General features: G+C 39.6%; 1 protein-coding gene across 1 annotated transcript in view; it reads left to right on the top strand.

Annotated features, from left to right (window-relative positions):
- The window catches only part of LPAR1 (lysophosphatidic acid receptor 1), an 89,066-nt gene that overhangs the window by 39,224 nt on the left and 33,926 nt on the right, over positions 1–15,916 (top strand). The window contains exon 3 of the mRNA XM_056848688.1: positions 6,750–7,482. Coding sequence (XP_056704666.1) covers positions 6,750–7,482 — 733 coding nt within the window. The remainder of the gene's footprint in view (positions 1–6,749; positions 7,483–15,916) is intronic.

Raw genomic sequence — 15,916 nt, 5'->3', positions numbered from 1 at the left:
GCTACGTCCAAAACCCTAGGTCTCTCTACCCAGGTTCACAAGGTTCTCCTGCAATCCAGGAAACCCTCTACTAGATATTCATATGCCAGAAAGTGGGAACTTTTCGAGGATTGGTCCAGGAACCAAGGCATCTCCCCTTTTGTCTGCCTCCTTACCCTCGTCCTGGATTACTTATTATCCCTGACCCAGAGGGGTTTCTTGATTACATCAATTAATGTACACCTAGTGGCCATGTCATCTTACCATGATTTGGTCAATGGTACCATTGTTTATCAAAGCTTTTTCTGAAAAGTTTGTCTCCTCAATATATTCCTCAATATATTCCCACCAATACCTACATTAGTCTCTCAGTGGTTACTCTCATTAGATCTCTAAGATTCTTGCCCCCCCCCCTTTCGAACCCCTAGCTACCTGTGCTTTGGCACTGTTATCCTTTAATGTAGCTTTCTTAGTAGCCATCACCTCAACTAGAAGACTAGCAGCCCTCAGAATGGATGCACCCTTCCATGAGGGTATTTAATTAAATGGTTTTATGGTCATACCCCAATGACTTAGAAACTGGGTAATAGCTTTGATTTCTTCCCAAAATGTATCTGTTTCTATTGTGTTAAATGTTGTATATGGTTAATATCAATAGCAGTGAAACTCCAAACTATGAAAACTTTTATCCTTAAATCTGCAAAGTAAAATTAAGCTGTAATTTCAATGGATGAGGTTGTTTTGCCTTACCAATTTGGGCCAGATTAGTTTCCACACTTTGTAGTATATGGTTTATCTAGATTAGGGCTCCTATTATCTAGCATGCTGTGTTGCTGATCTAGCACTTAATTCTTACTATTTTAAATTGCACCTCAGTTAAAAGTTCCAGGCTGGTAGTTGTTAATGCAATCATGTGTTTCCATACATCTGAAATTCACTGTTCTCTCTAGCAGAAATTGGTTTCTCATAATATGACTTGCTCACGGAGGCCATTCTAACTTGTTTCCATATGCTGTTCCGGAGAAGAGAGTCATTCACTGGGGACTGTCTAAATTGTTTAGCCTATCTCCATACTACTCTCAGACATTCCTGGTGAGAGTTTGTGATAATTAGTTCACAGAGTATACTCTCTTTTGGCTTATCACATGAAAGCAACAAATGTTCAGGCAACTCCAAAGAAGTTCTCATGCAGCAACTTACTATGAGAACTACTTCTCTGGAATTCACTCCTGGCATTCCTGTTAAAGATCAGCAGAGTAGATATACAGTTTACAGATACACAATTTATACCATTGTATATTTTGCTTACATATTTTTCATGCTATGGTCCATCAAAGCAAGTTGAACCTTAGAAGACTTACATTATCGGCTTCCGGATCCGGGGGGAACGCCGTGAAAGCGCGAACAATCGTCCTCTGTGCTCAAAGCGGCCCGGGGGCAGGGAATCCGCCCCCCCCCCAACACCTGGCACACGGCACCCCTTGAAAGAGAGGGGATGCTGACTGCGGCACTGCCAAGCTTCCTGTCCTAGGAGCGCCCGCTGCCTCAGAAGCGGCGGCGGACGTTTGGACGAGTGAGCGAGGGAGGCAGTGCCATTAAAGTCTGAGCAGCCGGGGGAAAGCGGCGAGGAGACCCAGATCTCACAAACAAGGTTTTTTTTCTCATTTTCTAAAGCTTATTAAAAACAGCTACCTCGGAGGTGTCTGGCAGTGTTTTTAAAGAATAAAAAAGCATACAGGAACTTTTTCTAAGACTCTCTAACAAATCCAAATCGAAACTTGGCCTTTTGCCAGCTGTGGCGCACTGGAAATTCACCTCTGCCAGCTGAATTAACTGTTTAAACAAAGTTAAAAATCGGAGGGGGTTTGAATAACTGCCAAATGATTGCAGACTGAACAAACTCGGAGGCGAGTCAAGAGAGAGAACAAAAACGAGACAACCACACAGCAATGTTAGAATTAAAAATAAAGGAGAGCTGGATTCGCATAAGTGGCATCAAAGAAAAACTGGAGGGAAAGGACTTAAAACATTATCTGAAACTGCTGCTGACTGAATTTCTCCAGGAGGAAGAAGCAATTGTGGAAGGAATGATCATAACAGCCTACAGAGTCAACTCTGCTTATGCAACAATTTAATAAAACTAAATCTGAATTTGAGAATATATTAGTAAAGGTAAATAAAGGATTGATAGGAAGAATATATAAATTATTAATTAAAATTAATTTAGAACAAGAAAGAATTAAACCGGTAATGATAAAATGGATGAAGGAGTTAGGATCTAATATTGACCTGGAAATATGGGAAAACCTATGGACGAGAGAATTTAAATTTACAACAACTAACAAAATTAGAGAAAATCTATAAAAAATGTTTTATAGGTGGCATATAACGCCTGTGATGATATTTAAAATGAAAAAAGAAGAGGGGGATTTATGTTGGAAATGTGGAAACGAAAGAGGCACTTTTATGCATGTATGGTGGATATGTAAAAAAATTAAAAGCTTTTGGAAAAAAGTTATTAGGGAAACTAACAATTTGATTAATGTGAGAGTAAAAAGAGAACCCTCATTTTGTTTGTTAGGAATTCCACAAACCAGCATAGGTAAATATGACAGGGTTATTTGTCAATACAGTTTTGCCGCTGCAAGAATAGTAATAGCTAGAGTATGGAAGCAAGTAAATAAACCTTCAATTTGGGACTGGAGAGAGAAATTATGGATTTATATGAGGATGGCCAAATTAACGGAATTCCTACATGGAAAGGATTTGGAAGAATTTAAAAAAAACTTGGGGTAAGGCTGCCACATATTGGGATAAACTGGCAAAAATGGATTTTACTATTTTACTTAGAGAGTTATAGAAATTAGATTTAATAAATTTATATTTTATAGTTAATATCTTCAATACTGTTAAGACACTTCTACGGAAGTCGGGTGATGGGTCACTTTTTTAAGGTGGGTAGAGGGTCAAAGGGGTATCTTAGTTTTTCCAATTTTATATACTCTGTAATTGTAAATGTATTGATAAGTTTATATAGATACCCTTTTGTATTTTTTTAATGTTTTGTATTATTATTATTATGTTTGTTTATTTTTATTTTATGTTCTAAAAATAAAAAAATATATAAAAAAAGAAGACTTACATTATGGGACGTGTGTGTTTGATAGGGGGATGAACACGGAACACAGTAGTCATGCTGGTTGATAGTCACTGCAGTTGTGTCTCTCCATAAGCCATGGCGTGATACCAGTGCCTTGGGTCAATGGCATCTGTATGCTCCCATGGAGTGAAAAAGTTGAGTAGTTTTATTAGGTTCATTAAAACCTTTCCCCCCTCCCCTGTTCAAAGAAAAATCCATTCTACTACTGAGTCAGCATTGTTTATTGGTAAGGTTCTTCGTTTCCACATGAATTTCTTTGATTGAATTCCCATTATTGTTTAAGACAGCCTTATAGCATTCCATCCTGAGCAAAGTGAGGTATATGCATTTCAGCATTAAAAATATGTATACTAATAAAACAACAAGAAGTGAATCTGAGACATGAAGTACATACTGCTAAATTTCATGCCTCTGAAATAAGGACCTCTCATAAGTAACTGGGTGATTTTTTTTAAAAAAAGACATAATTGAGGACTGATAGCTCCTTTTTAAAAAATAACCAATAAGGTGACCTCGTCCACATAAAACTTTAATTGGTGCAAGCAACAAATTATTTTACCTTTTATTTTATTTCCAAAGTGTTTGTATATAAACCTTATATTCTGCAGACTAAAACACAAGGAAATTGGCGACTGCATGCATAAATTAAATAAATCCTTTACACAGTAAAACAGGATAATTGTAAAACATCTTGGAACATTATACATTTTCTCAAGGGACATGGTTTTTACTATTCTGTTTGGAATTAACCCTAGTTAGAATGGCTGAGGTGATTTATTTAACATTAGTAGGCGGTTGACCAGATATTAATTAGCAATTGTGGTTGATTATATAAGGAGATAGATTGTAATGACCTACGGCCTTATTCAGTAAACTTGACTTGTCTTGATATAAGGAGATAAAGGAGAGGACAGCATATATAAAGACACCATCATAGTACATTGCAGTTTTCATGGTTGTCAAGGCTTGAAGAGCTGGGGGCGGGGGGGGGGAATTATATCACTGCAGAGAAGAAAGGATAGTGTATAGTAAGGTGTTGGGAGAGCAATCTGGATGGACACAGGTGACTCCACTGAATCCATGGACCACACAAAGTGCTTTGAGGGGTATTTATTATTTTTACGTAATTCATTTGTACTCCGCCTTTCTCCCAATGGGCATCCAAAGCAGTTTACATCTTTCTCTTCTCCTCCACATTATCCTCACAACACCCTGTAAGATAGGGTAGCCTGAGAGAAGATGACTAGCCCAAGGGCATCCAGCGAACCTCCATGGCACAAGTTGGGATTCAAATCAGGGTTTCCCACATACTAGTCCCACACTCTTAACCACTACACTGGCTTTCTACATGGGTGTATTGTCTTCCCCACAACTATTTTTGAATGTTGTCATTGGGTTCTATTTAAACACATATCCTTTGAAAGGGCATACCATATGGTTTATATGAACTCCGGTGACAAAAGGGAGTAGTCCTTTGAGAATTTGACATTTAAATTTAGAGTTTTTATTTGGTACTTCTTGACGAAATTCTCTTGAGAGCTAAGGACAGCACGACTTCCTTGTGCATAGTCTAGGTCATCCCCCCCTCCCCCAAAAGCTATTCTTCATTTTGTCATTTCTTTGCAATAACTTCACAATGAATACATAGTAGGGAAGGTCAACACCCTCTTAGGTTTTTGTTTTGTTTTTTACCGGCAGTTGGTGGAGGTTTGTAATCATAGCTTCCAACAGGGTATCTGACTGTTTGTAATCATAGCTTCCAACAAGGTCTTTGACCTTTCTAACATACAGTTGTTTCCACTACCTCCCAGTTGCTGAAGATCCTTTTTTTGGTAACACCCTTTTCAGAAATCTCCCTTGTCATACAAGCTGTCTGGCTCAGATCACTTTCTCTAACAGTTGGTACGTGTAACAGTCTCAGGTTTTCAACTGAAATGCAAACTGAGGAAATAGATAGTAGGATTTTCTTGAATCTTTATTTTGGTCCTGGAAGGTTTGGACAATTGTCGTCTACTTGTTGAAATTAAAATGCTTACAGGGAACTGCCAGACTGACTCAGACAAACAGTGAGATGGTCAAACCAGTGTGTTTATCAAACTGTAATGGTTTGTTTGCTTTTTCTAAGAAAGTGAATATAACGATAGTGTTTGAAAATGCCCAGAGATCCACCTCACCAGATGGAGTACAGTAGTCTTGGCTGGATCACACGACTCAAGGGTGAAGGAAGCTGGTTTGGCTTACACGTTGTTTGTTTAAAACCTTTATTTTTTGCATTCTTTGTATTCATAATTTGCTTTAAAATACTTGAAACTTGGTGAAGAAAAGTTAAGTATTTGAGATTAAACATATATAAAACCTTGTCACCCTTCAATCTCCTGAATATAAATGGTTGGTTATCATTGGAGAGTATGCTGCTTATAAAATCTTTACAATGAATTTTTGGGCTACCAAATATTATGTACCTTGCCATCCTGTTCTTACAGGTACAGCATCACTAGTTTGTTTTAAAATTCTTAGTTTTTGTATATATATTTGTTGGGCTAATCTGGCTGCTTTGGGTCAGTTTCACAGTGAGTGTGGGTCATTTTCAGTTCTGGGCAGGATGGAACAGAGCCAGACTGATTTGCCGCCCTCCCCTTATACTCGACCTCTTATAGACATGAAAGCCTTTCTTTTTGTTTGTGAGTGCAAGACTACTGATGGGATGATGAATGTTACAAATGACCGTGTGAGTGGTTTTATGTTCTTATGACCCCTGCATTGAGTTACGCAGAAAAGAATTGGGGGGGGGGGTCCGGACCCTTCTCTGCATTGGCTGTAAAATGGCCACTCAGGACAGATGAAATGAAAGAATCGCACTGTGGGGCTGGAGGACTGGTGGTATATTTCAAAAAAATACACCACAGCCAATTACAAAGCAACGTTTTTCTGGAGGAAGGGACTCACAGGTCTGTGCTGGTCTAAGACTGTTTTTAATAAACAGAGATTGAGTTATAGATGTGAATCCCCCACTGAATACATTGTCTCTTACTGTGTCTTGCAAAGCATATAAAATCTGTTCAGCTGCTGTTTAACTTCCAAAACGGAAAATTGCTAACCTTGAAAGGGTTTTGTATCTTAATTGTTCTTTTACAGATACCGTCTAGTACATTCATTACACAAACTTGTTATAGAAAAATATATAATGTAGAACAAATGTTTAAATGGATGACAGTAATGAAGAATTTGACACAAACTATTTTTACTTCAGACAATATAAGCCTTCTACCAAAAGGAACCATGTAGAAGGGCTGCATTGTCTGAAATTGGACAGCCATACATTGGACACAATAAGCCTTCCACCAAGATGGCCCCTGTAGAAGAGTTGTGTTGAATTGCTGTAAATGGAACAAAATAAGCCTTCCACTTCCACCACCCACGTAGAATGGCTGCATTGCCATTTTCCAAGGGTTCGTTTAACAGCTATAGTTTTAATTCAGTCCTAAGGTATATTTACATAATTGGAGACCTCCAGAACTTTTCCTTAGTTTTCTCTCCTAGTCAACATTTTCAGACAGCACAATACTTCCAGTTCTAACTTGTAATTCTGCTTTATGTTCTTCTTTTCCAGGAACCTCAGTGTTACTACAATGAAACCATTGCCTTCTTTTACAACCGAAGTGGGAAACCTCTAGCCACTGAATGGAACACTGTGAGCAAGCTTGTGATGGGGCTTGGGATTACAGTATGTGTCTTCATCATGCTAGCCAACCTCTTAGTTATGGTGGCTATCTATGTCAACCGGCGATTTCACTTTCCTATTTATTACCTAATGGCTAACTTAGCTGCTGCAGACTTCTTTGCAGGACTGGCATACTTCTACCTAATGTTTAACACGGGACCCAACACTAGAAGATTGACTGTCAGCACCTGGCTCCTTCGTCAGGGTCTCATTGATACTAGCCTGACAGCCTCTGTTGCCAACTTGCTGGCAATTGCTATAGAGAGGCACATCACAGTGTTCCGCATGCAGTTGCATACTCGGATGAGTAACCGGCGAGTCGTGGTGGTAATTGTTGTCATCTGGACTATGGCCATCATCATGGGAGCTATACCAAGTGTGGGCTGGAACTGTATCTGTGACCTCACTCACTGTTCCAACATGGCACCGCTCTACAGTGACTCTTACTTGGTCTTCTGGGCTATTTTCAACCTGGTCACCTTTGTAGTCATGGTGGTCTTATATGCTCATATCTTTGGCTATGTCCGCCAGAGGACTATGAGAATGTCTAGACATAGTTCTGGACCACGTAGAAATCGGGACACCATGATGAGTCTTCTGAAGACTGTGGTCATTGTGCTTGGTAAGTCTCTTTAGCCAAATTTTTATCACAACTGCCCCAGTGGAACACCATTGAATTCTGTCCAGGAAGACAGAACATTGAGTGTCCCCCCCTCTCCCAGTTCTCTAGCAGTGTTGCATTTCATAGTGCATGTTAAAATTAGTGTACACTGTAAGTTACTTTTCTAGGGACGTGCAGATGATCATCTATCAAGAAATATTTCCCTTCTTCGATGACAGAACTAAATAGCACCCTCTTCAATGACAGAACTAAATCTCCCAAGTGTTGTCATCTGAAAAGAATAACTTTTTTCATTCATTCATTCAAACCTTTATTGGCATAAAATTGACTAGTTTGCTTTCTAGTTTATAGAATACTACCTTGGTCAAAACTCAGCATCAGGGTTCAAAATAATGTGAATTCCCCCTCACCCCCATTCTGTTCCTGTTGCCAAGTTAGCCCTGTTCTGTATTCACTGCATTCTTTCCTTTCTAACCATTCAGAGGAAGCAATTTTAGAAACACCTTTTGAGCCTCCCAACATTACCCCAGAGGTGTGGAAGCCACTGCAGTATAACAGCAGCCCAAGGTCATGGGGGAGGAATCTAATGCATCTCTTTCCATTCTAGCATTGCCCCAGCTTGTGGAAGAGATGATGCTATTATGTGAAGGAGACATATCAAGTACAGGTTGACTATCCCTTACCTGAAATGTTTGGGACCAGAGGTCTTTCAGATTTTTTCAGATTTTGGAATAATGCACATAGGTCTGGTTCCTTCCTACCTTGAACTGTACCCCAGCATGAGGCAAAGAGCGAAGTGCCATGAGAGCTTGCAGCCGGCACCTTTAAGGCACAGCTTCTGGCAGCTTCTAGCCAGCAGCTGTGACCTGTGGCTTGGAAGGGGCGGGGTTTGATTATCCTATGCTAGAATTTTTAGCCTGTGCGAAGGGAGTGGGAAGACTCACTGCTGCCAGCAAACTTACGCAGTTGCTGCTGAGGTGGGCAGGGCATTGCAGATGCAGGAGACTTGTTGCGCTGCTTGAGGGCCAGGCCCTATGAATAATGCCTGAGTTTTGAAGTGTGGCGTCATGTCAGCTCAAAAACTTTCAGATTTTGGAGCATTTTGGATTTTTGGATATGGGTCACTCAACCTGTATTCCTTTCACATGACTTCAGATTCCGCACACTCTTCAGTGGCTGTCTTGCCCCCGAGAGAATGTGCTAAGAGGCTCTTAGAAGTATTCAGACATAGGGACTGGTATTTCCTTCATATGCTTCCTACATAATAGCTATTTGAAATGTATTGTGGGAGTTGTTTGTTTTAATAAAGCAAGACACATGGACCACATTTTGCTTGGTAGTTAATGCCTGGTTTGGGCAAAGTGTGACTGCTGTTTGCTAGCTATTACTCAACACCCTTCTCTTTTTTTGAGGAGGTTCCATAAAAGATATGTATCTATAGTCTGACAATTAAGGAGGAAATTTTTTTTCTCCAGCACTTTGTTGAAAATGGGACAAAGGGCCATGCATATTGACTAGCGTTAGTCACACCTAACGTCATTGTGAACCTCACTAGATAACAGCCTTGACTTGTTTTTATAATGATTGTTCAGACTGCGGCTAGCACGTGCTGTGCCTTTCTAAATATTTTAACATGCTCATAGCTCTCAACAGTATCAGTTCTCATTATACATACACTCTATCTAATGCATGAAAAATGTATATAGAGAAATTTATTTTAATTCCATTCATTAGTAACCTCTCTTGTAACATTATTGCTTTGTTTCTATACAGAATAAAAGGAAGTATCTTTGCATTGCATATGTAGAACTCAAATTGCAATTTATTAAGGTTTGCTACTTACATGGATAAGGAACAGAAGTTAAGCACACTGGCCAGAATGCAGTAGTCACCTGTTTATGGATCAAAGGGTTATCCTACATATAGGAAATAAATTATTTGCAGCATATTATAGGATTAAATCCACTTGTAGGTGCGTTGTATGTTATCTTGTGATATCTAATATCAGATATTCTAGGTAGCGGTTTCCAAAATCTTGTGCTACACTGACTTGTCAGCATAAAATGGCCTTGGAAGGATTGCACACTGTGGGTTGGATCCAACCAACTTTTCCACTGATGAAAAGGGGAGGACCGGGCTCATTTGGCCACCCCCAAAAAACTATGCCTTTGATCACAGGACTTGCATGGACAAAAGCCACGTGGGAGTGGAACTGTAGTAAGGAGGGGGAAACATGATATTGAGTGAAAAAGCTGGTTGGATCCAACCCAGTGATTCTAAACTTGACTTCTTCATCAAAATTTGGGCTATTTTGTATGTACTACCCATTTCCAGCAGCGTGGCAAGAAGTCCACTTTATGTAACTCCACTGAACAAGTCCATAAATAGGTCTACTGAATAAATAATTTATTTCTTATCCACAATGCTTTACTAGACATTTTCTTTGTGGCTCAGGACCCAATTTGACATAGTTGAGAGATCTGTGAAGGGACCTCCCATCCTTATTACTAAATAGTGGCCACAGGGGATTGTGATTCAGATTGAAGTTGCCATGTTTACCCCATCGGGGCATATAGCACCCCAAGGTATTGATCATGAACATAGCGCAGGGATTTGGGGTTTTACTGTCATCAGCAAGGATGTATTTTAAGAGGAAAATATGTTTTAAAAACCTATTGGACCCTAAATTTTGTTTAGCTAGTTTGTCAACAGGTTGCCTAGTTTCCAAAAGTGTTAGCTACTTTTAATTCTTATTTAAGACAAGCACATCTAAATGCTATGGTCAACCAAGAGCGGTAGTTCTGTTTATTTATTTGTTTGTTTATTTACTGACTTCATTTATAATTCACTTTTCTCAATTAGACTCAGGGCATATAACAAAATTAGAAAACAATGCAAAAAACCCTTCAGCAAATATATACAAAGCAATAAAATGAGAGCAATACATTAAAACTGTGCATGTGTGTGTTGTGTGTTTAAGCGCTGTCAAGTCGCTTCCAACTTATGGTGACCCTATGAATTAATGTCCTCTAAAACATCCTGTCATTAACAGTCATGCTCAGGTCTTGCAAACTGAGGCAAGGAGAAATGAAAGGACAGCATCAGTCACATGAGATAAAAAATAAGGCCAAGGCCGATGGTGCAAAATATGTAAAAATATATTTTATTACTCAGATAAAAATTCCCTACACATTTCACTCAAGAGGCTTCTTCTGGGGAATCTGTAATATATAATATTCAGTTATATTACTGAGTTGTTAAATGCATGTTTTATTCCCATATTGTTGACATATTCTTGTTAAGATTTTGATGGAATCCATTTCTGTGGCTCGGACTAGCTTGTATTGATATTTCATCTGCTCCTGATGATTTTTTCCCCTCCCGATTGCTCTCAGTGCATTTCACTTTAATTTCATTTTCTAAAACTGTAGGTTCTTCTTGGAAGGAATCTGTCATCCTTTTGCCTCTTTTGTATACTTCTTCAGTGTATTGTTCCCATCTTTTGTTTATTTTGTCCTTTTCAGTTAATGTATTTCTGTTGATCTTTCAGCATGCCTAACTGTACCTGAAATTTCCCTTTGATTTCTTGGATCTTGTAGAACAGATCTCTTGTTCTTCCTTTTTTGTTGTCTCCTGTATTTCTTTACACTGATTCTTATAACAGTTCTCTTTGTCTCTGTGTGCCAGTCAGTGTAACACTGCATTTAGACTTTTGATTCTTTTTCTGTCACCTTTCACTTTTGCTTCTCATCTGTCTTCAGCAATTTTAAAAGTTTCCTCAATTATCCATCAAAGCTTTTCATTTCTTTTGGCTACAGGAATAGTCTTTGTGCATTCTTACTTGATAATAGCTCTAATTTCAACCCGTAGTTCTTCTGGTTCATGTTCACTTTAACTTAGTAATGCAAATCTATTCTTTATATGGTCTTTAAACTCTTCAGGAATGTTCTTAGATTATATATCCAATATACAAGGTGTATACTCACACAAACAAAACTGCTTGAAATTTTCACAGAACATTGAGACTACAACCCTATTCCCTTTATAAACAGTGCGCTTAAGAACAACTGTGCTATATTACCTACTTACTGTATATACTCTGGTATAAGCCGACCCGAGTATAAGCCGAGATGCCTAATTTCACCCCAAAAATGGGGGGAAATTAGGCACCCGCGTATAAGCCGAGGGGGAAATGCACCCCCTCCCCCCCGCAGTCTTACCTGACCGGGCTCCAGGCGCGCAGGCAGGCGGTGGCGGCAGCCCCCTCCCTGCGCACAGGAGGCCCCGCAGGCCGCAGGGAAGGCGCGCGGGCAGGCAGCGGTGGCCCCCTCCCTGCGCGCAGGAGGCCCCGCAGGCCGCAGGGAAGGCGCGCGGGCAGGCGGCGGCGGTAAGTCCCCCCTCCCTTCTAAATACCGTATTGACTCGCGTATAAGCCGAGTTGGGCTTTCTCAGCCCTTTTTTTGGGCTGAAAAACTCGGCTTGTACGCGAGTATATACGGTACTCCCTTTATTTGTTATTATTACAGTCCTTAGACCAAACATAAAATATTTGCAGATACATTGCCTTACCCAACCGGCAGTATAAAACAGTACATTTTGGTTAAAACACTATACAAAATATTACTCTCTTTAAAACGGTTAAACACTGGTCAACAATATAAATCTAAACAACCCCCCAACAACTTTTCATTTCTGTTTATATTTCCTATAATTTTACTCCCTTTATTAAAATGTCTAAACTCCTCTTTGGACTTATTCCATTGGAGTCGCATTTCTTATATTTATTTTGCCTCTGGTATCTCCAGAATACTTATTTAGTATCAGGAGTCTGAATGTATGATCCTCAGAGTGGCAGACTTAACGAACTGGATACAGTCCTGTCTGAACTTTCAAATTTAGACCTTCAGCAGCTCAACTCTACTACAGTTTGCAGTTCTTTCAGATGTAGTTGTTAATAGGGTTCCCCAAATAGAAGCTTAACCTCCAATTATCCTTAAGATTTAGAGGGCTGACATTGAACCTTGTTTTAAAAGAGCAAATGAATGGTAAATTCAGCATTCTACCTCAGGCATTTATTTCTATACAGCATGAATGGCAACGCTAGCAATCTATCTCTGCCAAGACTGTATTTCTTGATCTTGGAAAAGCTAATATATGTTCTCAGACATGTATGTGGAAAAGATTACTGAATGTTTATCTGCATGTTGCATGGATTTTCCAACTAAACTTTTGGCTTTGTGCATCGGTAAAACTTGTACCCAACGCCATGTGGAAAAGGAGCACACAGGCTTCTCTAGTGGCCTAGCACCAAGTTATTGCATCGGCATTTGAGACAAAATAAAGTCTCTCACTTCAAAGGGAAAAGGAAAGAAAATATTTGCATTCTTTTTGAAAGAAAAGTTCCTTCAGCTAGCTCAACAGCAAAGTTTTAGGTGCTCTAATTCTTTCACCTCTGAGAACTAAATTACAAGACGTAGGAAGAGTCTGAGGAGGTCTGAAATCCTGTGTTTAAAAGTGTTAGACATCACTGATTCATTCATTGACTTAATGAGTGGTAGAAAAATTAAGAGAGCAACCCTAAGCAGGTCTACTCAGAACTAAGCCCCATTTTATTCAGGAAAATAATTTTAGGATTGCGCTATAAGATGCTTCTAACAACAGAAAGCTCAAATAATCAGTGGTATTCTGAGTGTTGGAAAAGTTTACATGGGACATTTTTATTAACTTATGAACATTTCTGTTTCATGAACATGTGCCAAAGTCTGTCCCAGAGTAGTGACCAGCATTTCATCAAACCACCCTATACATGTGACTCAGTTCTCACTTTGTACAGCCAAGAATTTCAAGTAAAAATGCTACAGCCACCCTTTCACATACTTCAACAGATCAAGGGAGGGAAAGAGATCCATTGACAGCCAGGAACATGCTTGCAGTATACGTGCTGGATTTACTGGTACAAAATATGGTGACTCTAAACAGTTTCTCAAGGAGCCCCGTGGCACAGAGTGGTAAGCTGCAGTACTGCAGTCCAAGCTCTGCTCACGACCTAAGTTCCCAACGGAAGTCGGTTACAGATAGCCGGCTCAAGGTTGACTCGGCGAAAATGCACTGTCGCTTTATCCTCCTTTAATCCTTGTTTCAACCAGGATTCAGCCAGGATCGAACACATGCGTTTCGCCTAATGTGTGTTCGATCCTGGCTAAAACAGGGATTAAAGGAGGATAAAGCAACCGTGTGTTTTCGCCCTCAGCCTTCCATCTTTCCAAGGTCGGTAAAATGAGTACCCAGCTTTCTGGGGGTAAAGGGAAGATGACTGGGGAAGGCACTGGCAAAGTCTGCCTAGAAAACGTCGGGATGTGACATCACCCCATAGGTCAGGAATGACCCAGTGCTTGCACAGGGGACCTTTACCTTAAACAGTTTCTCAGAAAAGAAGGTAAATATGTATAGAGATAACTTCCTTTCATTCACAGAGCTATAAACTATATTAATGTGTTTAAAATCAGAGAGCCATCATCAAAAGGCTTGCAAGTCCATTTAAAGGCACATCATAATTGAAGCAACCCACCTCTCCCTCTGAAGTTGTAGCCTTCCTAGTGTGTGTGTGGGAATCTTTCCAACGAACAGAAAAGTATTTTCATCCATCCCCTTTTCATTTGTACAAAGCCAAACAGAATCTTGTTTGTATGTCACAATAAATGGCCAACATTGTGTCTGCAATCTCCTTACAGCCTTGATTTGCTCCAATAGGATAGCTACCCTTTCTCCAGAGAGGGGAAAAATCTCCTTCTGATGGCATGAGTGATGTGGGATCCAGTCGAGTTTCACAAAAGGGTTCATTGTTTTGACATGACTAAGAGGACTTGAACCTCTGGCTGGAGCAGTCGGGAGCTGGCACACTGCATCATCCCACAGAATTGCTGAAATGTTGAATCTTAAGGCAGAGTCAGAAAAGATATCCCCCCCTCTTTTCATGCTCTTTTGTTTTTTACCCCCTCTGAGTAAAACAATTTAAACAGAAGGAAATGATTTCATAGATGGAGCCCTTTCTCTTTTTAACAAGGCTGCTTTTGAAATTTTAAAGTAATAAGGAACATGAAACACTTTCTCCATAGCATTCCTTTTTTGCTCTGGGGCTTACAGAGAATTGATTTATAAAGCATACATGGGCATGCAAATGGACTTAGATCAGGCAGTGGTTCATATTATAATATACATATAATATACAATGTAAATACAATATATTATATGTAATATACAGTTACGGTTCTTAGACCAAACATAAAATATTTGCAGTTACATTGCCTTACCCAACCGGCAGTATAAAACAATACATTTTGGTTAAAACACCATACAAAATAATACTCTCTTTAAAATGGTTAGAAACTGGTCAACAATATAAATTTAAACAATCAACCCCCTCTACACCCTTTCATTTCTATTTAGATTTCCTATAATTTTACTCCCTTTATTAAAATGCCTAAACTCCTCTTTGGACTTATATTATATTATAATATATTAGGACTTATATTATATATATATAACATACAAATATTACATATACATATATGTATTTATATATTTGAAGTAGCCTGTAGAAGAGAGATTTCATGGGAACATAGTTGGTGTAGCATACTCGGGCTTTTAGCTTTTGTGGAGAGAATTCTCTCTGAAATCCTTCTAAGTAAGTATATTTAGGATTAATATTTTAATGTCAGATTCTGCCAGCATGTATTGTGGAATTTCCTAGATGAATTAAGCCAAATTCATACTTCCTATGCAGAACCGGAGCCCACTTATGCATGGCCCTGTCCCATGCCACCATGGTGTGTGAAATAACCATATCATCGTTACTGCCCCAGGTGATTTTTTCATATATTGGTTGGTATGGGACTGACGGTAAAGAAGTAGCTTCCATATCACTGAGGTAGAATTGTCTTGTTGAATTTTTAGCTTGTGGAAGAGAGATCTTGAGGCTGTGTCACTACTGGGCTGGCTTGGATGATACACTCACCCTGTACATGGTGGGGAGTACACCTACCCACTTAGCCAGTGTGGCAGCCCCACCTACTACACTAGTGGACATCCATTTACGGCTGCATCGGCTGATTTAAATCTTATATGCATGGTTGAAATACTAGATTAATGTGTGCAATGTTATGTGGTGGTGTGTGTGTAAAGTGCCATCAAGTTGCAGCTGACCTCCGGTGACCCCTTGGGGTTTTCAAGGCAAGAGACTTTCAGAGGTGGTTTGCCATTGCATGCCTCCATATGGGCTGAGAGAGTTCCAAGAGAACTGTGATTGGCCCAAGGTCACCCAGTAGCCTTCATGTGGAGGAGTGGGGAATCGAGCCCAGTTCTCCAGATTAGAGTCCCGCCACTCTTAACCACAACACCAGGCTAGCTCTCATTATGTGGTCACTCCAGTCTAAAT

This window comes from Euleptes europaea, chromosome 4 (genome assembly GCF_029931775.1).
Source record: "Euleptes europaea isolate rEulEur1 chromosome 4, rEulEur1.hap1, whole genome shotgun sequence".
NCBI lineage: Eukaryota > Metazoa > Chordata > Lepidosauria > Squamata > Sphaerodactylidae > Euleptes > Euleptes europaea.
The sequence above is the reverse complement of the archived record's forward strand: the minus strand, read 5'-3'. Positions and strand labels throughout refer to the sequence as shown.